This window comes from Orussus abietinus, unplaced genomic scaffold (assembly GCF_000612105.2).
Source record: "Orussus abietinus isolate OABI.00-Male unplaced genomic scaffold, Oabi_2.0 scaffold26, whole genome shotgun sequence".
Classification (NCBI taxonomy): Eukaryota; Metazoa; Arthropoda; class Insecta; order Hymenoptera; family Orussidae; genus Orussus; species Orussus abietinus.
In genome coordinates this window covers 366,343-388,312 of record NW_019395989.1, presented here as the reverse complement: position 1 = coordinate 388,312, position 21,970 = coordinate 366,343, and the positions used below count along the sequence as shown (strand labels likewise).

The 21,970-nt window shown below is 45.6% G+C and overlaps 1 protein-coding gene across 1 annotated transcript in view; it reads left to right on the top strand.

Annotated features, from left to right (window-relative positions):
- LOC105703584 (RNA-binding protein Musashi homolog 2) overlaps positions 1-10,482 on the top strand; it is a 56,967-nt gene extending 46,485 nt beyond the window's left edge. Inside the window, exons 3-4 of the mRNA XM_023434012.1 lie at positions 1,902-2,139; positions 2,250-10,482. Coding sequence (XP_023289780.1) covers positions 1,902-2,139; positions 2,250-3,116 — 1,105 coding nt within the window. The 3' untranslated portion in view covers positions 3,117-10,482. The remainder of the gene's footprint in view (positions 1-1,901; positions 2,140-2,249) is intronic.
- Positions 10,483-21,970: the final 11,488 nt, after the last annotated feature.

Here is a 21,970-nt window from a genome sequence, read left to right as displayed (position 1 = left end):
ACGCCCGCAGCCCCCGCCGCGGCCCGGCCTGCGCGGCGCGGCGGCGGAGGCTGGGCCACCCCTCGCCTCCCCCCGAGGGGCTAGGGGCGTATTGATCCACCAGCTGCGCGCTCTTTCACCCACGCCTCCCCTCGCCCTCCTGACGAGCCCCTGCGCCCCTGCGCCCCCCTGCCACCCCTCCGAAGGGGGCCGTGTGCCTAAACGAGGAACGCGTACCGTCTTTGCGGGGCGCGCGGGCAGAGCGTTACGACCCCCCCGGGGGACGGCTGGGCCGCGACTGGGACGGGGGACGCCGGAACGCCGGCGTGCTGCCCCCTCATTGGCTCGCGCCCCCCGATCCTCCGCGCATGCGCCGGCCGGCGCGACCCCAGCGCTCCGAGACACCCTGGCGGGCCTTCGGGGAGTCTGGCGCGCGTTTGGAGCGCTGCTACTACCCCCGTATGGATTTCCAGGGACCGCCGACCATCGGCCGTGCCATTTGGATGCCGCCCCTTGGGCCGGGCGCTTCGACGCCCCGGGCGAGGTTAGGCCGGGTTTTCAAGGGGGATGATTCCTTTTTTTGATCGGATCGATGAAGGGAATTCTCCGGGATTATTTTCAATGAAGAAAGGAGGGGGGAAATGGGAGAGGGAATTACCTGTTTATGGAGTAAAGAATGGTTGTTTTGTTTAATGGGGTTTGGATTTTTTTTTTTTTTTCTGGAAGAGGTTATGTCGGACTTTATGGGGGGATGGACGGGGTGGTGATTTGGGGATCCGAACGGAGGGGCAGCGCTGCAGGGGTAGGCGGTAAGAGGGTCGACGTTCCCTCGGAGAGAGCGAACCTCGGCTCCAGGGGAAATCCCGCCCTCCGATTGGCCGCTTCCGTTCGACCCTCCGCCTCGCCCTCCTCCAGGTGTTCGATCACTGGAACACCCTCGCGAGGATCGCTCAACGCCGCGCTTTTAACCCTCCTCGCCAATTAACTCACCTTGAGGACCCTAGGATTCCGCAGGTCGAAGAACCGCGGCTTCGACGGGATCTCCCAGCGCTGGTCGCCTAACCTAAAGAGAAACGTGGAATGGTCACGTACAATGTGTTTTGAGGTTACCTTAACCGACGATTAAATCTCTCGTTTATATCTTTAGTCCTACACCGAGAAAAATGAATTCTTTTTTTTTTTCCCCTCATAACTTAGTCGATATATTTTCAATAAATTCCCTGAAATTTTATCGATATCTTGCCGTTCGAGATTTCCCTCGGAAAATCCCCGGAAATTTTCCGCAATGTCCAAAGTATGTTAATTAAATCCCAGTGATCGACTTACTGCACGTCGATGGTCGTGACGAAAAGTCTATGCCAGACGAAGAGCGGGATGGCGACGATGACGACGCCTTGAAGGAAAATCAGAGGCAGGAACTGGAATCAGAAAATTGAAAAATTTCTCCGTAAATCCACTTTCAGGATCTCAAGATATTCGGCTATGACTTTTGAGTGGGAAAAAAAGGGGGAGGACTGGGGGGAGGGCTCAGAAAATTATGGCGCCTCGTCGTGGCGTTCCTTATTCAGTTTCCCCATCGCAGGAGCCCGGCACTCGAGGTAAAAGCCCCTGGTCCTGTTTTATTCACGCCGTCCATGAAATATCCAAACTGTTTTCCTCCCACGTCCCGTCGAAACGGGGAGGAGGGGAGGGAAATGGAAAAATGGGTCGTCGAAAAGCGCAAACGCGCGACGAGTTCGTTACCCCCTACGCGCGAGACCACTGAAGGGTATTTTTTTCTCCGTTTCTCCCCCCGACTGGGGGGTTCCTCTCGGCGGAAGAAAAGACAAAAAAAAGGGGGGGAAAGAGAAAGCGAGAAAATGTGGAGGAAGGATTTCTTTTTCGGGCTAGGAGTGACGGCCGGTCTTTGGTTTCTGTTGCAGCGCCGGCATGGAGGCGAACGGGGCGATCGAGCACGACTTCCACAACGCCCTGGTCCCGATAAACGGCAGTCACTCGGGTAGTTCCGGTAGGAGCACCCCCAATGGGGGTGACCCTGCCCCCGGGAAGCTCTTCGTAGGCGGGCTCTCCTGGCAGACCAGCAGCGAGAAGCTGAGGGAGTACTTCGGCATGTTCGGCACGGTGACCGACGTGCTCATCATGAAGGACCCCGTGACGCAGGTTGGTAGTGGGTGGTGGGTGGTGGGTGGTGGGTGGTGCAGAGGTTCCGGGGTCCGATGGGAGGGTACGGGTGATGCCTAACCCATGGGAACCCTGTTTTCTGTCCCCAGCGGAGCCGAGGTTTCGGTTTCATAACCTTCGCCGAGCCAGGCAGCGTGGACAAGGTGTTGAAGTGCCCGATCCACACCCTGGACGGCAAGAAGATCGACCCGAAACACGCTACGCCGAAGAACCGGGCGAAGCAGGCGAACCGAACGAAGAAGATCTTCGTGGGCGGGGTGAGCCAGGACACAAGCAGCGACGAAGTGAAGGCGTACTTCAACCAGTTCGGCAAGGTGGAGGAGACGGTCATGCTGATGGACCAGCAGACCAAGCGGCACCGTGGCTTCGGCTTCGTCACATTCGAGAACGAGGACGTGGTGGACCGGGTGTGCGAGATCCACTTCCACACGATCAAGAACAAGAAGGTGGAGTGCAAGAAGGCTCAGCCGAAAGAAGCGGTCCAGCCAGGGGCCCTGGCCCTGGGGAAGCGCGTGGTCCTGGGGGCGCTGGGTGTCCGACTGGCGCCGCAGCCGCCGCTCCCGGTGGCGTCGCAGATCGCGGCGGCCGCCCAGGCGCAGGCGCAGGTGCAAGCGGCAGCAGCCGCCGCGGCGGCGGCGCAGGTGCAGAGTGCGGTTGCCGGCTACGGGAAGCTCTTCGCCGCGGGTTACCCGGCGGCAGCGGCGCTCTCGGCGTACCGCTACGCCCCGTACCCGCTGCCAGCCGCAGTGGCGGCTGCAGCGGCCGCCGCAGGTCCCCCCCCGGCCCCGGCCCCGGCGCCCCCCCAGCAGGCGCAGTCGGCCGCAGCAGCGGCCGCTGCGGCCGCCGCAGCGGGTCCAGGCAACCCTTACCAGGGGTACTCGCTGACCAACGTCGACATGTCCAGCTTCCAGGGCGTCGACTGGGGCTCCATGTACGGCATGGGCATGTACGTCTAGAGGCGATCCCCCGCCGCCCCCCTCCCCAGCGCCCCCGCGGCGGCCTAGGGGGGAGGGAACCCCTTCTGATCTCAACGGATGTCACGTCTCGGTGATCGGCCCCCTCACCCCCCCCCCCAATGTTTCCTTTATCCGCAAATCGAACGCCAAAAATTCTGCGGATCCCAAGTCCGAGGGGGTGCATGCCGCTCGTTCCGCCTCCCCCCATCACCCCCATCCTCTGGGGGCGGGAGCCCTTCCGGCGAGGAGACGCCTTAACTTATTGCCCTAGGTCGTAAGGCCGCGCCAGGTTTTATTATTAATTATTAGTTCGTCATTTCGTGGTCATATCGTAAGAGCCCGGACACCCCGCGACGCGGTCGGGCCGCGTTGTCGGATTCGAAGTGTTTTCGAATTTTCCACCTTTTTCTTTTTTTTTCTTTTTTTTTTCTTTTTCTTTTCCTCCGTTGGAATATTCCAGGGTTTATCGAATTACGATTCGATGGATTAAGGGCGGGGGAAGACCTTCGAGGTGCCTCGGCTGTTTCGGTTCCTCCTTTTCGCTTTTAATTCCTTCCTTGTTCTTTCGTTTCCGTTCCCTTCGTTTGATTTCCTTGCTTTCCTCGGTTTCCTCGGAGTCACGGCACCGAGACTCTCCTCCACGTCGGCGAGCTCGGACGCCCTGACTTCCCGCGGTTTGTTTGAAAAACTTTTCGGTCATCTCGACCGCTCGCTATCCATCAGGGGCCTTTTCGGCGGGCGCGAAATTCGAAAAGCGCGCTGGCTCTTAAGCAATATGGCGGCCGCGGCCGAGTCTTCCGCAGGGGACGCCTCGAGGCCCGCCTTCGATGTATATTATATTTATGTGTGTACATAATGCATATTTATAAGCACACGGACAGGATAAGAAATAACCCTCCCGCGAAAAGGCCCGTCTCGTTCGGGGGACGCCATCTTTGATTATTACCTTCTCCCCTTATTTATCAATTATCGCCGCCCTTTGCGTTCGGCCATTTCCTTCGTCTCTCTTCTGAGCAATGACAGACAATATTCTTCCGCTCTCCATCTCGTGTATATTCGATATACACGTTGCATATATATATAAAAAATATATATATACACGTATACAGGAGACTCGCGCGTGTCCACGTGCACACACATAAGTACACATAAATACGTTTGTATACGTGTATCTGCCCACGCGCGCGAACCTCACCTAGTATTACATATGTACGTATAATATACGCGTACATATTTTATTACGTATCTTGTGTATATTATACGTATATCTCACGTATATATATATACTACCGACCGGGCGCTCCGACGCTTCATTTTGAGACGTTTTCGTGGAGCGATGTGAGAGTTAGAAGGGAAAAAAAAAAGAATGAGAGAGAGAGAAAGGAGAAGGACGAAGAGGAAATAAGTCGACTTACTACGATAAATTAGAAGTACTTAATCGATACTCCATAGAGCCGATAAGAGTGACGATACGCCCCGAGATTTTTCAGTCGGCGTAAATTCGAGTGAGAGAGAGAGAGAGAGAAAGCGTGTGAGTGCGAGAGGGAGAGAGAGAGAGATTAACGAGAGGGACACGTTGTTCACGCTAGTTCAATAAGTAATTAAGTGATATCTCGTACTCCAGTAAGTCGTTGCATAACTTATACATACGTACATACGCCACGTGCATATACATTCATACTCACATGTGTACGCGATATATCGATTAACTAGCGGATACGTAAAAGTCGGCGGGAAGAGGCGAGAAAAGTGAGGTTAGGAGAGCCGCCTTCCTCGGGACTCCACGTGGCGACCTCCCGGAGGACATTTCCTGCCGGGGAGGGGTCGTCTCCTATTTTTTTTTTCTTCCCCATTTTTTTTTTCCTGTCGCAAGAAAATGTGAAATTTTCGAACTAGCGGTAAAAAGAGAGAAAAATGGCGGACGGTCCGCGCGCGAGGGAGATCCGCGCGTTGGATGCGTCCCTGGGAATTTCGAGCAATAAGTGATTACTCAAACAATACCTATTGATAATTGCGAGGAGTTGTAATTAACTCGACTTAACTTATTTAAGCGTCGTCGGTCGGTGGCGAGAGGGAAGGAAGCGACGAGAGAGGAAGTGCGAGCGACGAGGACGATCTCCAGGATCTCCAGGTCCTAGGGATGGGTAGGGGTGACAGGGAGGGAAAGGGTTGCGTCCCATGGGAAAAGACTACGATCTCATTCGGGACCGTTTCGATCTATCGACTTGGACCGGGCGTGGTATTGACACACTCAACGCGACGGTATAAAAAGTATTAAAAAGAAAAAAAGAAAAAAGATGAACGGGTTAAGGGGGTGCGAAACTGGAGGGATGACAATTCTGTAACGATTCTCTCCGAGCTGGGTGCATCGAATCGTTTTCGAGATTTAAGACGTGAATCTGGAGGCCGAAAGGAAGGTGTCGACGGCCGTGAAATTCCACTTTTAGGAAGATTAAGAATGTTTAACGAAAATTTTTTAATAACTCCAAGTTTCCCGGGGGACGAGACCTTCCTTAAGGCCATCGTATTCGTGCTGCAAAGTTTTTCAGGCTAGTAAGAGCGCCTAAAGGCGCCCGACGTTTGGTCCAATATTGCCCGCACGGTCAGAGGAATTTCGCCCGTATGTAGAAACGAATGAAATGTCCCTGTTAAAAGGGTTGAAACGATTCGGTGCCTCTGTTCGGAGGAAAGTGAGGTAAACGAGACCTCTTTGACGCCACTTTAACATCCCCTTAAGCCTCGCCCATTTCGAGACCCACCCTGTACGTCGCCCGTTAATCGGCGCCGCCTCTAGCCGGAGTATCCGTGGTTATCAGCGATTCGTGACGTCAGCTAGCTGTTTTGTAATTGCGACTAAGTGTCGTAAGAAGTGCCGGGCGCGGCCGAGAACAGTACAAATAGTAGCTAGTAGGGTAATTACCGATGCTCTCGCGAGCGCGGCCCCGGTGATCGGGCGGCGTTCTAGTATCTCTTATCAGGACCGACCCGAGACGTGCACGGGGTCGAGGGCACTCGAGCTCTCAAAGTCTGAGCCAAGTACAAATTCGGCATCGAGCTCTCTCTCATGGCTGTGTCAGTAGACCACTCGTTAAAGTTCGACGCCGCTCGGGTGTCTTTTGGAAGGCTTTTGGACCCGACGGGCCAGCTCTCGACGTAGAAGCGTCCAGGAGTGGGCGCCCTCGTAAAGGACGATATCCCCATCGGTGCAACCTCCACTAAATTCGAAACGGCGCCCACTTTGGATCGTAACATGCCTTTAGATTTGGGTTATACTTAGAGTACAATGCCGGGGATAAATGCCCTCTCTCCGTGAACTCGTCGCCATTGCCCGAGGGGGACGCATTTATGTCCGCCACTGTACACTCGGGATTAATCGAGATTAAGGTTAGGTGGCCGGTAGGATGTTGACTCGGGATTTCCTAAGCGGATTAACGTTGTACTTAAAATCGGAGCCTACCTCGTTTATGGGAATTCACTTCCGGGAGTCTTAACAGTTAGTGTCACGGCTCGAGTTTCTTATCAGAGGTCTAGCACTCGAGGAGGGAAAATCGATCCCATGCACGTCTCTTCTACTCCCGTCCCGGGCCAGAAAGGTCGCGGATGCGCGGCACGACTTTTTATATTTACTTAGATCGACTTATCGTAATGTAATCGCCGCCTCTCTTTATCAGGATCTATTGTGACCTGCTACCTGTGATTCGTGATCTGCGATCTGTGATCGGGATCTGGGAAGTCGAGTGCCGCGCACTCTGCCGGCCAGCTGGAGAAACGCGCGGACCTGCGGGAGGCTAAGTGGAAGCTCCACCCCTCTCTGGGTGGCTTTTTCTTATCTCGGTTTTAGATTTTACTTTCGACGTCGCGAAATTTCGGCCCGTCACTCGCAAGTACTGCCGGGGAAAAGGAGTGGAAAAGAAGAAAAAAAAATTATAGCTTGCCAGTCTGTCTCGGAAAATACGAACCGACACCTGGGGGGTCGATCCTGTAACTCGAATCTAGTGAAAGTGACGAAAGTGAACACTTCCCATGATTCCGTATAACTTACACGTGAAAATGTGAGATACTTCGCGTGAGCCTGCTCGACAGGAGATTTCACGTCGAATGAGGAGATGTTTCACCCTAGAGGTTTCACATCTTCATTGGGAGGTTACAGAATTCGGTGAAAATGCTCACGTTAGACGACAGGGCGAGGAATGAGCCCTCTCGCGAAGAAACTACAGAATCGACCCCGTGAAAAACGTAGGCAGGGCGACAGGGAGTAGAGAAAAGAGGGGGAGGAAATAAGGATAACCCAAGAAGGAAAGGAATATGTACGCCCAAATCGCGTTACGGCTTTTCCCTGAAGTATCTTACGTTACCGGATCGATGGAGGGAAACGCGTTCTATCGAATCTCAAGATGGACTACGAAGCGTACCGCGTAATATCGGATGTTACAAGAATTGGGAATGAATTTCGATCGGCACCGCGTTACGTCGGATGTCGAAATTAATTTTGTGGTTTGCGTTAAATCGGATTTATTAATTTTCGAGGGGGGGGGGGGGGGGGGGGGGGGTACGCGTTATATCGAGTGCCGATGAATTCTCGACGGCACTGTGTCATATCGGACGTGGTGATTAATCCCTAGGGAGTATCGCGTTATATCGGATATACCGGGGTGAATATTGAAGGGGCCCGCGTAATATAATCAGGCAGCGAATTTTCGGAATGGTCGGAGCTCGAAAGCCCGAAAACAGAGGGAGAGACAGAGCGAGAAATAACGAATGATCTACGAGACTGCCTCGGTAAAAAAAAAAAAATATAACCAGCAAAAGGAAAACGTTATCAGAGAGGGAAAGAGAGAAAACTACCTTACCGCCTCCGAGACCGCGCGATTCCGAAACTCGTCACCCCCTACCTATCGCGTAAACCCGGACACACCGAAGGTGCGTTGTTGTTGTTGTTGTTGTTGTTGTTAATCAGTGGCCGTGGCTCGTAACTATAAACGTTGTTGTTGTTGGTATTATTACTATTGCCGGTAACTCAGGTGAGCCGCGGGTACCGCGACAAGGAGAGAGAAAATAAGAAGAAAGCGAAAAAAAAAAAGAGAGAGAAAAACACGAGAAGCCAAAAGTAACAAAAAAAAAAAGAGAGAGAGAACTGAGACGACAAAAGTTAACAAAATCGGGGGAAAAAAAGACCCGCAAAAAGATCAAAGGCAATCGTCCCGCAGCCTGAATTTGGTCAAGACTCGAAATTCGACGCCATTTTGTCCCTCCTCTCCCATCCTCCCCCTCACCCCTCTTCCGCCACTCACATAACCTCCCCTCATCGTTGTTGGTATTGTTATTGTTGTTGTTGTTGTTGTTAATGATAGCGATGGGCGTCGTAGAGAGTAGCGAAAGTAGTAGTAATAATGTTAACAGCAGCAACAGTGGTACCTCGCCTAGTGGTTGCGCGCGCATCCGTACGTGTACTCGTATATACGTCGGTAGAGTTTCGAGCCAAGTACATTTATTCAAATGTACACATCCATAACCTGACATGAGACATGAAGATGTTCTTTCGGTTCGATCAACTTTTTTACGTCGTAGAGTGGTAAAAACAATTCCCGATTTATCACATTGCCCACGTGTATACAGGTACTGTATCGGGCACATGGAAATTAAATTCACCCTTTTGTAAATTAAAATTCATCAGTTTGCAAGTGAGATTGAACGTTTCGCAAGTGATCCCAAGGGAAGTTGAATTTCGGGCTGGAGAACGTGTACACCGTACGCATGCGCGCGCAGGATTTCTAGTTAACAGCAGCAGCAGCGGCGACGACGGCGGCGGCAGCAGCGTCAGTAGTCGTAGTTGATGATAACAGTAGCAGTAGCAGTAGCGGTAGTTATTGGTGTAGTTAGTAGCAGTGCGGCAGTGCGTTGGTAGCAGCAGCAATAAGCCTGTGACGTAACCGGTAAACCCGCGGCCATTGAGGGCGGGGGTATTCGGTGTGAGCGCGAGATCACTCTTTTTACCGTCAATTGCAGCACGCGAGAGGCGCGTGCGCGCGCATCGCCTCGCCTCGCGCGCGGGAAATTCAAAATGTCCGGGCGGTGAATTGACGCCGGATTTGAAAACTGGAAAGTAAATCCGGTCGCTTCTAATATAGCGAGTTGGTAACCATCCATGGCATGAGAGGAAGCTCCGTTTTCCGGGCATTTTCTCCGCTTTGAAAGTATCCCCGTTATCGATATCTCTATATTAATCGACCGGTGAAAATGCCCGAACGAGAGCTCACTTGGTAGGCGGATAATAATATTCGTTGGATGTGTTCAGTATTCAGCATGCGGAGGCGCTTATCAGTTTTAATCGGATAGCGATGATTACGTCAGTTATCAGTAGTTATCTGTACTTTTTCCTACTTTGGGGCTTTCCGAGACTTCCCTATGGAGACGTGCGCGCGCGCGCGCGCGTGCTCTCTCTCGAACGCCTATGTGTCAAGACCGTAAATTAGTTTAGTTCAGATGCCTGGAAAGATTGCCAATAAAGTAGTTTAAAACTGGTAGCTAACACCTCTGTGTACTTCCTTGGATTTTTTCTATCACTTACCACGTAATACATCTGTACATCTTACCCCTAACTTAGAGTACGAGTATACTGTGTCTGTATATTGTTATTTCTTGTTCCTTTTATATATATATATATATATACGTATGTACACGTGTGTTCAGGGCGAGTCCTGGAGGGCCATTTTGAAAATTTCATACAAGATTTCATAAATGATACTTGCTAATCAGGACGTGATAAGCATTTCTTGATTACTGCAAAAAATTATCCCAATACAAAATGTACAATATGTACGATAAAATTATCCCAATATACAGTTCAAGGGGGGGGTGTTAGTTTGACGCAAGGAAATTTCATGAAATTCGGACATGTCACATGACTCGCCCTGTATACCCTAGCTGGCTGCGTTTGCGGAACGCTCTGCTGTCGTAGGTGCACCAAGGGGTCTCGCTGATCGATTATTATCATACCAGTCGAAATATGCCCCTAGCCCCCTGTATGACGGCTGCATTTGTCAGTTCCCTATGTACCACCGGGATTGTCAGATATCAGACTGTTAAGGTGATATGAAAGTGGCAGGGGTCTCGTTCATAATACTCTTCACCGAACTTAATGTACCGAGTCGTTCCAAACGAAAAGTAAATATTTTTTTGGGAAAAAAAAAGAAGAAAAAAAAAAAGAAATGCTGGACGGCATTGCTCTGCGTGGCTCCTCGAGGAGAAATGCAAAATCTCAATTTTATATATATATATGTGTATATAATTATGTATCATCCCCACTTCGTTAATTAATCCTCCCGGATTTTCGTTTCTCTGCCCTGAGATGGGGATTTCCATTGAACCGAGGAAATATTTGATTAATTCCAGGATTAATTATTTCACTCGAACTGGAATAAATTGGATGCGATGGTTTTTTTTTTTTTTTTTTTTTTCGGAATGAGGATTTATCCGAGGTCATTGGAGTAATATAATTATTCCTGGGATCAAGATGTTACTTTGGTTCGGTGAATTTTTTTTTTTTATTAAGGCCCATTTTTTGGTCCACCTTAGTCTTTTTCTTCAATTCTTTTCGTACATTTCTGTCTGACTATTCATCTGCCTGCCTGCCTGTCTGGCTGCCTGCTTAGTTGCCTGCCTGCCTGCCCATCTATTTTTCTACTTGTACATCCATCTCGCGTAATAATCCGTTAATTTTCAATTGTCCATGAATTGTTCACCGGCCCTGACCTACCCCTACCTGATGTCTGCTAATCCGAGTGGAGATTTTCACCGAATCGTCCGTTTGCCAAGGAAAAGAAAGAAAATCGAAGAATCTTGGAAGACCTCATTTTTCCAATTATCTCTCGTCTAGTAAACACTGTATAGAATGTTTATTTATTAGCTCGTTTATTCAGTAGATCATTCAGCCTTGAATAGTTAAGTAACTTTTCGCTTTTGATTTCGCTCTCCGAGAGTTTAGGAATTTTATTAACTGTCCGATTAATTGATACGAACGGTAAATAGAAATTTTTTTTTTTCTCTTCCTATTTCGATCTGGCCGATTTTGTTCGTTTTTTCGTTTTCTTTCTTAGCTGTTTTACGCTTATATTTTTGGGGAAGTCCGTGTAATTTTGACACCTTTAACACACGAGCCTGTAATTCTTACTTGTAAATGACTGTTTAGAAGCAGCAGTTTTTTCATAGTCTAGTCCAGTATTAACATCACCTTAGCATAGTTAATCTTCGGATTGTATTCTCTGTCATGTTGTGTAAAATAATTTTCAATTATTGTATAGTCACTCGCCCGGGTAATTCGGCAATTTTCTTGTGGTAAATTGGGTGCACATGTGTTTGACTTGTGTGTCTGTACTTCTGTCAGTTAAATGATTTACCGTAATTATTGGCTACTTGCACCCAAATTACGTTACAATTGTTCGGCCAAATTATGCGCTCAGTAATTCTCACGGCAAGTTTTTTGAGATTGCCTAAGAAATAATTATGTACAACCACGGTGCATCTGTGTACTTGTCAATTTTCAAATTTCCGAGTTTTTTTAACTGAGTACTTTGTTCATTGATTCACTAATTAAACAAAGTAGTCCAGTTGAATTAACTGGTCGGAATGGTTAAATTTTTTGTTTTTGACAGCACAATTGAAATTTAAAATTCAGCAAACTAGTTAACTCAAATTTTACCACAAATTGATAACAACGAACGCAGATTTTATCTCGTGTCGGAAATAGTTTGCAGTATTTTATTTACGCGATAGGAAAATTATTTGACACGTAATAACATCTGCTGGGAGTTGAAAAAACAATTTTTTTTATCTATAAAAAAAAAGACTAACACAAAGTGATTTTCACGGACTTCCTCTATAAAAGCGGGAGGTTCTTTTGCAATGATAAAAGAAATACGAATGAGGCGGTATCGAATTTGTTTTTAACATGAAATTTTAAACGCCACGATTCAAATCGAATTTTTGAAAAAGGAGAAATTGATGAAATCTTTATTGCTCCAATTGGCATCTTGAATTTCCAGAAGGAACGTATTAAAATTAATTAAGTTAATTTAAACGAGCAGAAAATGCCCTGTCCTTTTATTCCCAAAAGTCGTTTTCCATCTTCGAAATTATTCTCATCCTAATATGGACGACTTCGATTCTTCCTTCTGGTAAATTTTTCCAAATTTAATTTCCTTCGTTTCCGAAATGAAACTCGGTTGTTATTTTTTTATCCGTCTTTGAAATCCTTCCTCATTCCGAGACACGAGCACGTAATGTCCATCCGGCGTTCGTCCAAGATGAGCAAATTCAAGAAACCCCAGAAATCCCGGGAAATTTTTATTTCCTCAGAGAATACCGCGCTTGAAGACTCATAATTAAGTTTTCAAACGAACGATAAATGAATTTTCTCTCGGTATGCTCTCCCAAGTTTCCCAATGAAGAATGTATTAACAAGAGTGCGTGTCAATTGACAGCGGTAAAGACCAACGGTGTCAAGAGAGAAAAAGAAAAGAGAGAAAAACAAGGAAATTCGCCATCTTATAACAGCAACGACCCTCTGAAATGATTTGCAAAAGATTTTACGAGAACGGCACCGCAAAGTGTATTTTTTATGTATTTTTCCTTGCATGAAGAAGAGACGGATTTGGCGGACCAATGGATTTAGTCTTTTCGGGTGAATTTTCCCCCGAACGAGGTGAAGAAGGTTTTAATTGAGTGGCGTCTATTTTCAAGACCAGATTCGATTTTTCGCGGCGGAGAGCGAAGAAGCAAGATGGCCGCCGCCGGGGAAGAAGCAACCCATTGTGTGAAAACTTCTCAGTAAGGACGTCGAAATCCCGAACTGGAGCGAAATAAAGCCGGAAGAGAGGCAGATTTTCTGGGAAGCAAGAAAAGACGAGGACTTTTTGTCCTCCCTTTCGCCAAGGGCGAAAAAAAATGAGAAATCTCGGAGACGCCGCGGGATCCAAGATGGCGCCGCCAGGGCGTCCTCTTTCCCGGTCTACGGAGCATCCCGTTTCCAAACCAGTAAGCAAAGGATCCCAGATGAGGAACTAAGGGTGAAGAGGGGAGGAAAAAGCCCCGGAAAATTGGAAGCAACGTCCTGAAACCTTTCGACGAGACCCGAGTGCCTTAAACTGATGTTCTATGACCCGAAAGAGCCCAAGACAATCGGCCGCTTGTGTCAATGTCAATGTCAATGTCAACACTGTCATCGGATGGGCCCCACATGACCAAGTAAGACGTTTCCTTAAATGTAGATACATATATGGATATATATACACGATATGGATATATATATATACACATTATATCTCGACTAGGTAGTGGATTGCAACGTAGAGGAGAGAGACTTAGGGTCGTAGAAACAACACCCAGGGGTTTTTCGTAGAGTCTTCGTAGAGTCTTTTGGAAACGCCCTGGCTCTTCCTCGGTAGAATGGTGTCAGACACTTGTTTTCGAGGCGAGTAGATTTTGGAGAAAAAAAAAATAAATACAGAAAGACGCCACGGGACGTTCGTTGCACCTGTTGCGTTGCGGCAGTCGCCACTGCTCCGATTTTTCCGCCGCCCTTCGGACGGTCGGAAAATTCTAAAAAAAATCAAGGCAACTCGGAAAATCCCCCTGAAGATTTGAGAAATTTTACCTAAAAGGGGAATTGAATTTCAGGGGGAGAAAACAGGTGCGACGAACCGACGCTCCGGCAAGGCGGCGAGAGACTTCAATGCCCGAACTGGTACTGACATTATTAGAGACAGCATCCTTAATTTTGCCTAGGACCTCTTTTTTCTTGCACGTCTATGAGTGTAGTCTAGGCAGTAAAGTTGCGGGGGGGGAGAAAAAATGCGAGAAAAGTGACGGCAGAATTTTCGCGACATTGTTTACCATCAATTCCGATTTTCCAAAAAGAAATCAGAAAGATATCCATGATAATTAATCATAAAAATTCGGTACCTCTCGCGTTCGTCTTGAAATTGAAAAAAAAATCGTTTCCCGTGCCTAAGCAAGTCCCGCGGAGGCCCCAATTCCGAAAACCCCTCCTCGTCGCCGACAAAGGGGAATTAAAAAATTAGAAACGTCACCGACGTGCGGAAACGACGATTCCTTAGGGAACTTCCAAACCGAAGGGTTATCGACGAGTGAAAAGTCGCAGTTATTTAATTAATAATTAATACGATTATCCCTGACGCGTAGCACGTAAGGTAAACCAAAAAGAGGGGGAGAGAGAGAGAGAGAAGAAAAGCCGGAAAACGAGAGACAGAAAAGAAACAGAAGCGTACTTATAAATTTTGGAGACACTTTGAACAAGGGACCCACACGTTTCGTCGCGTTTCTCGGCCTTCACATATTCACGCGAGGCCGCGTCTTGTTCTTCCATAATATCAATATTATCTACTTATACATACACGAATATAAATAATATACATACGGATATAATATATATATAAATATATAAATAATATATATATATATCTATATATAGGGGAAAATATCGGAGCGAGTTGTGTGCCTCTTATGCGACCACTCGTGTGCGTTTTAGTTGTTAAGTGCCCAGGTACCTAAACGAACGATATTAAAAATGAAAAACGACAAAAAAAATAGGTAAATCCGGTATCGCGCCCTTTCCTGGGTGGACTCGCGGAATTCGCGGATTCCTTCCCGAGTCGTTTTTTCTTTTCTTTTCTTTTTTTCATTTTCTCTCGACTCCTTTCCTCCGTGTCTTTTTCCTCCCCCCGACTTTCCTTACATTTTCCGTTCTCTGCCGCCGCGGAATGGACCTCGCGAATTCCGCGGCTTTTCCGGCTCGGCTCTTGTAAATAAATTCGCTTTTTACTCGCGATTCTCGATTTTTCGGCGCCGTGCTTTTTTCACTTTTATAGTTTCCCCCTCCCCCCCTTTATTTTTCTCGACTTCTACCCTCGAGGTAAACCACAATTTTTCCGGGGATTCACTGTTAAAAGGAACACCGTAAGTCTGTAGCAATTTTTAAGCAGACATGGTGCACTAATTACGTAGCATACTTTTTTTTTTTAAATAAAATGTGGAACGCACGGTAAAAATTTAGTACAGTGATAAGAGTGCACTGACACGGTAAACATATGATGTTACGTGCGTTTATGGAATTTCATATTTGTCATTCTCCCGTTTTACCTAACGATTTACGTTAATTTCCATCGACTCTTATCAGTGTCCAGAGGTGTACCGATTTTTCATGACAACCTCATTTCAAGATATACAACGAATGAAAAGACATCAATTTTATAACTCCACCGCGACATTACGATATACATATAGATATTGCGAATCTTTTCAATATTTCCGGGAAAATCTTGAAAATCTTGATAACGCCCGATAACGCCTAAAAAATGCCGCGGAATGAATTTCTCAAATTTCGTAATTAATTTCGACCGCGGCGCCGGGAAAATAGTAAATAAAAATATTTAACGATTAAAACTGACGCCCACGTACGTGCATACATATATATACATATACATATATATTTTTTCAATCTGATCCAATCTACCTGGTAATCGGATAAGAGTGCCGACCACTTGATTTATCAGCTCGTATCAGTCTCTCTCTCTCGCCTTATCACCCCGCGCCCTATTTATTTATTTATTCTATTTATTCTATTTATTATCCGGGTCGAACCGACTTGTCAACGATCGAGCCTCCACCTCTTATCAACTAGCCAAATATCACTTGCCAACGACTAATCGTAAACCGCTCCCTCCCTAAATCGATGGGGGAGGGGAGGCGGGGGGATCCTTGTGATTTTAATTTTTAATCCACGGAGAGAAGGAATAAGGAATCGTTATCACGAGGACATAAATTATAGACAGATAGATAGATATATATGTATACACACTCACATCGTAGCACAGGTTTTTTATAACGATAAGCATATACGTTTTAAGGAACCAGCAATACTTGGTAGTGCAAGTCGCAGCGATTCTTTTGGTATATACTATTAGTTTGTCACTGTTGGCGTAGGTCGGGGCGAGGTGAGTCGGCGAGGGGGGGTTCGGGGAATTTTTTCCAATTTTTCCGAATTTTTTCCAATTTTTGCGGAATTTTTTTCGATCTCTTTCTTCGCTCCTCGTCGATTTATCTCACCGCTTAGGGACGCGAAGGCGTTTACACGTTGCTGGGCGTTTACACGTTGGTGATTCTACATCACATATGTACATGTATAATTCGCGCCTAGTTCTTATCACTACCACATTGATCTCCCAGTGAACCCCCTCGTCCTGCCTGCCTTAAACTTTGACACAGAGTGGTTTTGCGTATTCGTATGTGCCCTGTAAAAATCATTTCTAATTGGACCTAGCGACTTGTAGAGTTTGGTTTAACACGGGTGCCGCGTTGTACAGAGATTTGGATACGTTTACGCGAGACCCCGTTTTAGAGCGAGAGCTCTTGGGGGGGGGGGGGGGAAATGAAAAATCGGAAACGCCTTCATGAGTTAGGTGGAGTGACTTTGGCGGGAGGGCCGGGAGGGGGTCGATCGAAAATCCAGAAAAAAGGGGAAAAAATATATATATATATCGGCTGTCAGGAATCGATCCCTCGACCCGGCTCGGACCTGCTAATCCCGGGTCGAACATTTTTAACTCTGCCTCGTAAACCGAATTTATAATCTGTTACGAGAGTTAACCATTGGTAGACGTTAATTAAGTCGGTCTAGTTAGAACCTCGAGTTGTAATAACACTAGGAAAAAAAAAAGAGAAGGTTTAGTTTAAAACAAAGAAAAACGGGGCTCTGAGTTTTTAAACTTGTTTTTCCTTGATTGGCATATTCGGTGTGCTGAATTTTTTCTCGACAGGAGTTTCAGGTACTTCATGTACTTTTATGAAAAAAAAAAAAAAAATGAAATTTCGCGAGTTTCGGAACTTTCATTAGGATCTCCATGATCACGTGTCAATGTTTCAGGGTATTTTTACTTGGGAGACCTTTCGTGACACCTTAATGAGATTGAAATTTCTCAGTCAATTAAATTCAGGATTAAGAGGTTCGGCTGAGATCGATGACTTCGACTCGGGATGCCTTTTTTTTTTTCCTCACGTTGAAAGGGGAATTTACACTTGACATATCCTTACCGTGTACCGAAATATTAAGGGAAAGTTCAGGGGATAATTAAGTGCATTTCAATGAGCCTTTATGCGCAATCGGCGATTCTTTACGGAGATCGAGGGCGGACGGAATCGATCCCGATCGATCGTCTGGGGCCCCGATGTCTGATCGATCGATTTCCTCGTCCCTAACGCGGAGGGAGACTGTTGACAATTTCTGACAATGTTTAAATAATTTTAAAATAATTTTTACATTGGTTTCTCGACCCTCCGCGCACGTTCTGGCCGCATAGAAGCCAAACTTGGTGCTGGATAAATAATCGAGGGCGGCAGTTTATCGATAATCGATGCATCTTTGCATCCTGCGAGATAAAGGGGTTTCGGGGGAAACTGTATCTTCAAAGACGTATCTCTAAAAAGTGCCCAATCGAGTGCCAGAGGATAAGTGTACTTGATTGTACTCCAAATGGAATTTCTTTTTATCGCCTTCGACTTCTAAACTTCATAATTTTTATTCATTCATTTTTTTATTGTTATTGCCGAAGGATAAAGTACTCATTTGCGAGTTATTTTGGTACTTTCCGTAACGAAAGAAAAAGTAGTTACAATTGCACGAGCAATTTCCACGATGACGTCTCTTTGCTCCAATTTTATAACACTTTGTTTATACATTTTAGAGATTTTTAGAAGTGTAGGGATCTCGTGAGCATTTATAATACGTAAATTCTACGCAATGCAAAGCGTATATCAATGAAGAAAAGTACAAAAGTGTATCTCAAGATCGAGTCTGAGACGCCAAGGCCTAAACGATATCAAAAACTATATTTAAGAGGAATATAAAAAAAAAGAAAAAAAAGGCGACTCAGCCTCCCTAAATTCGATCGAGGCTCACCTTAAAGTCACTTAGAAATAATGAATAAATAATCCTCCATAAATTCCCGGACGAATTTGTAATCTTTCCAGGGAGCTTTCATCGCCTTTAATCGTCGTCAATTATCACGACCATGAATTGTTTAAATAAAATCGATATCAATGATATGATCCGCGTATAAATGAACGACTGATTAACTACCAATGAACGATATTCATTGTCTCTTTGCAAAAGTTAATCCTTGGAGGGTTGAAAAATTCCCTCGGGAATTTAGGGAGGAATTAAGTAATGGTAAACAAGGACAATAATTAGTCGGACAGGACGTGTTGGGTCGAGGAGCCATTTTTATTCTCCCTTCGCGTGAATCTTTTCCGAATTTCTTCTCTCTGTTTTTTTATTTATTAATTTTTTGTTGTCAATCTTCCGTTCCCCAGACTCGCCTGTTAGTCTTTCTCACCCGTTTTCTTCCATCCTCCTGTCTACGATTAGAGGTAATAACGCAATAGGACGTTTCGTTTCCTTAGCACGAAATGCACGATGTACATTGGAACATAAGGTTGAGAAAATCTCTTCACGGAGAAATATTCGTCGGCCGTAAAAAGGACGTCGCGAGTTCTGCAGTGAGTTCAGCTAGTTAGCTAGTTAGTTAGGCAGCCGAAGTAGTACGAAATTACGTAGCGAGAGTACGTAGATAGTACTTTAACGACCGTAGACCGCTGTAAGGGAAATAATATTAATCCTGAAAAGGGAAAAGGGGGGCCTGGTGCGAGAGAATCTTGGACGAGAGCACCCCGGCAAACGATTTAGAGTGAGCGAGCTAAAAACGAAAACACACCGTATTTTACCGCAGGTAAACTGGTATTGTACCTGTTGTTGTTGAAGACATTAAAGTTACTTCTAGTCCGCGATCAGTCTTCTCTATCAGCCACCCGATCCGATTTTTAGCCCTTCCCCGTCCCCCCCGAAAAAAAAAAAAAAAATCGACCGACACGAAGAACAGCTCAAATCAATCAAATTATAAATAATCCCAAAATAATTATAAATAATTAATGATAATTACTGGAAAATTTATTGAGAAGTCATGTCCGACGTGGAGGAGCGAAATGGAACGATGGAATTATTTTCAGCGTAAATAATTACTGGCAAATCACCGAAGGTTAAATATATATATATCTATTTTTTTTTCGTCATATTAATCCACAGGTAATTTATTATAACATTGATTCCCGCAAAATGTCAATTTAATATAGAGCAGTCGTCGACGAAGATCACACCGAGTCCAAGGCTGTGAAGATTTTCCACCATCGGGAAGTAAACATTAAATAGTAACAATTTAAGTAGATACGCGAAGAGAAAGGTAAGTATTTCCTAGCCTATTATTTCTCCCCTAAAGTATTTAATTTCAATGGAATATAATTATCCCCCTTCCGAGATTATTTCCTGGATTTTCCCGGAAGCTTCTTTCCACGTTTCCAGGACGAGGAATCAAAGAGCGGAGGAAAGGAGGGAAATTGCCTCTTTCCGGCCACGAAACAAGGCTGATGCCTCCTTCCTTTTGAATATTTCTTTTTCCAGAGGGTAAAGGGTTTAAAAGAAAAAAAAAACAATCGGGGAAAAAGGCCTCGAGAGGCCGAGGTTCGAACGAGATTCGCCTTTGGCATGCAAATGAGCTCTCGAGTTCTTCTAGAGGGTTTCCGAGGATCCTTCGAGGACTGGACTGTGCATTTTCCGAGAGATCGCACTTCCGGCCAGGGAAAAATAGAAAAGCCATCGACTCACCTCCCAGTTTTTCTTCAGGCAGTTGATGGTGAAAATTCGGGACTTCAAGACGGACCAGTCAAACTTCACCGGCTTGGTCGGATAGGGACACTTGTTGCTGTTCTCGGCCATTGTTATGGAACTCTGGAATGATTTTTTTTTATTTCTAATATACCATGCAATTAATATAAATTTAATTCACGAGTTGATTCTGCACCCTCCACGTTTGTCAAAAAAATTCCCAAGACATTTTCAATGTCCACCGTAAGTCGTGTATTAATTATGCGTATTTTAAATCGATTTTTAACTAAATTTTTCTAATCAACCAATCTCATTTTGCAATATATTGTTGTGGCTCTTCGCAAGGTAATATGGAAACGAAGAATTATGAGGGGGGTAAGAAATGACCAGGTGGTTAATTAGTCGAAAGGGGTTTAAAAAATGATCGAATTACCTCACAGGTACAGGTGTAGGAATGAAATAATTACATATGAAAGGCGAGATAATAAATATGAATATTTGAAGAAATTTTTCCAACAGGCCGGGAAATTCGCAGAGAAATATCGAGATCAGGAATTACGGGGGGACTAAGAAATGGCCAGGTGGTTAATTAGTCGAAAGGGGTTCCAAAAATGACCGAATTACCTCCGAGGTAGAGGTGCAGGGGTGCGAGAGGAGTTTGGAAAATCCCACGTGGAAAACTGGGGAGCTGGTTTTTTTTACTCGCGCGTGTCGTCAAGGGTCGCGAGCTGCTCGTTTGTCAAGCACACCCCTCTTCTGTTATACAATTTCACGAAGCCAAGGGGTGAGTACACACGTACAGGTACACGAGGGAGCGGCGTAATTAATGCGGCTGTAAATTTCCAAAATTACCGGCCTTTTTCAGTCGAGAGAACCTCCCGGAAGAGATTGCGGGGACCTCGTTGATCCGCCCCACAATACGAGGAGGGGGAATAAAATCTCCCCTTTTCCAAAAAAAAGAAAAAAAAATCCCCGAGGCTTTCTCTAGCTTTCTCGCCGTTTTGTCAACCATTTTCGAGACCCCAATTAGTGACGAAATAAAAACCCGCGGCTCTCGGGGGGATCTTGACCGAGCACTCGGAAATTCACATCGACAGGGGAAATACTGTTAAATAATTTTCTGCGCCTATTTAAGAATGTTTAAAAATAGTCATTCTGATTTTTGCCATTAATCAAATCGGGGAAAATTGGGGATGATCAATTTTGCAGGTGATGAAGGAAAATAGGGAACGTCATCCCTGATTAAATAGAAATCCCCTTCGACTTGGAAAAAATATTACAAAATATGATAGCAAAATATAAGGAAATAAAAATTCCCGGAATTTTATCTTGAAAAATTATGCGTGATAAATTTTCCGACCGGTAAAAAAAGAGACAGGGAACGCTGTCATTCTTAGTTGCAAAGTCAGGGCAGGGCCATGTGTGTAAATAATGTATCCTTGAAGGGCGTGGAATAATTAATGCGGCCATAAATTGACAAAATTGCCGCATTTTTGTCCGCCGGCCTTCGGGAGAGATTACAAGGCTGCGTACTCGGGATTACTCGGTGTACAATGTTCGCGGGGGGTAATAAAATCTCCCCCCCGGAGTTACCTGGAGTTATTGAGAGTGGTGATTAAAATAGTTCCACTTGGGGAATTTATCCCAGGCCTTCATCCCTGATAACGAGCCGAATTAAATCACCAGGAATTCAATAGCACCAAAAAGACATATTTAACAAACTCGTCGATATTGACGGATTATTAATCCACGTGAATAACCGTCGACAATTTTGTGTCCGAAATTCCAAGGCAGGTTTTGAATAGTATAAGAATACCTAGAGAAGAATAATAATTTTTGGATGACAACGAAGTGACGGATCGCTCATTGAGAAATATAAAATACGTAATAATTAAATACCTAGAAGTGTAAGTATCCCTAAAATAAAAAGAATTTTAAATGACAGGGAGATAACGATGCATGGCACTGTGGATAAACGTGAATTGCGTGATAATAAAATACCTAGAAAAATAAAAAACAATATGTATCTCTGAAAAAAAATTTTTTGTTAACAATAAGGTAACGGTTTGTCATAGTTAATACAGTGACATTATGGATAAACGTGAAATGCGTAATAATTAAATAC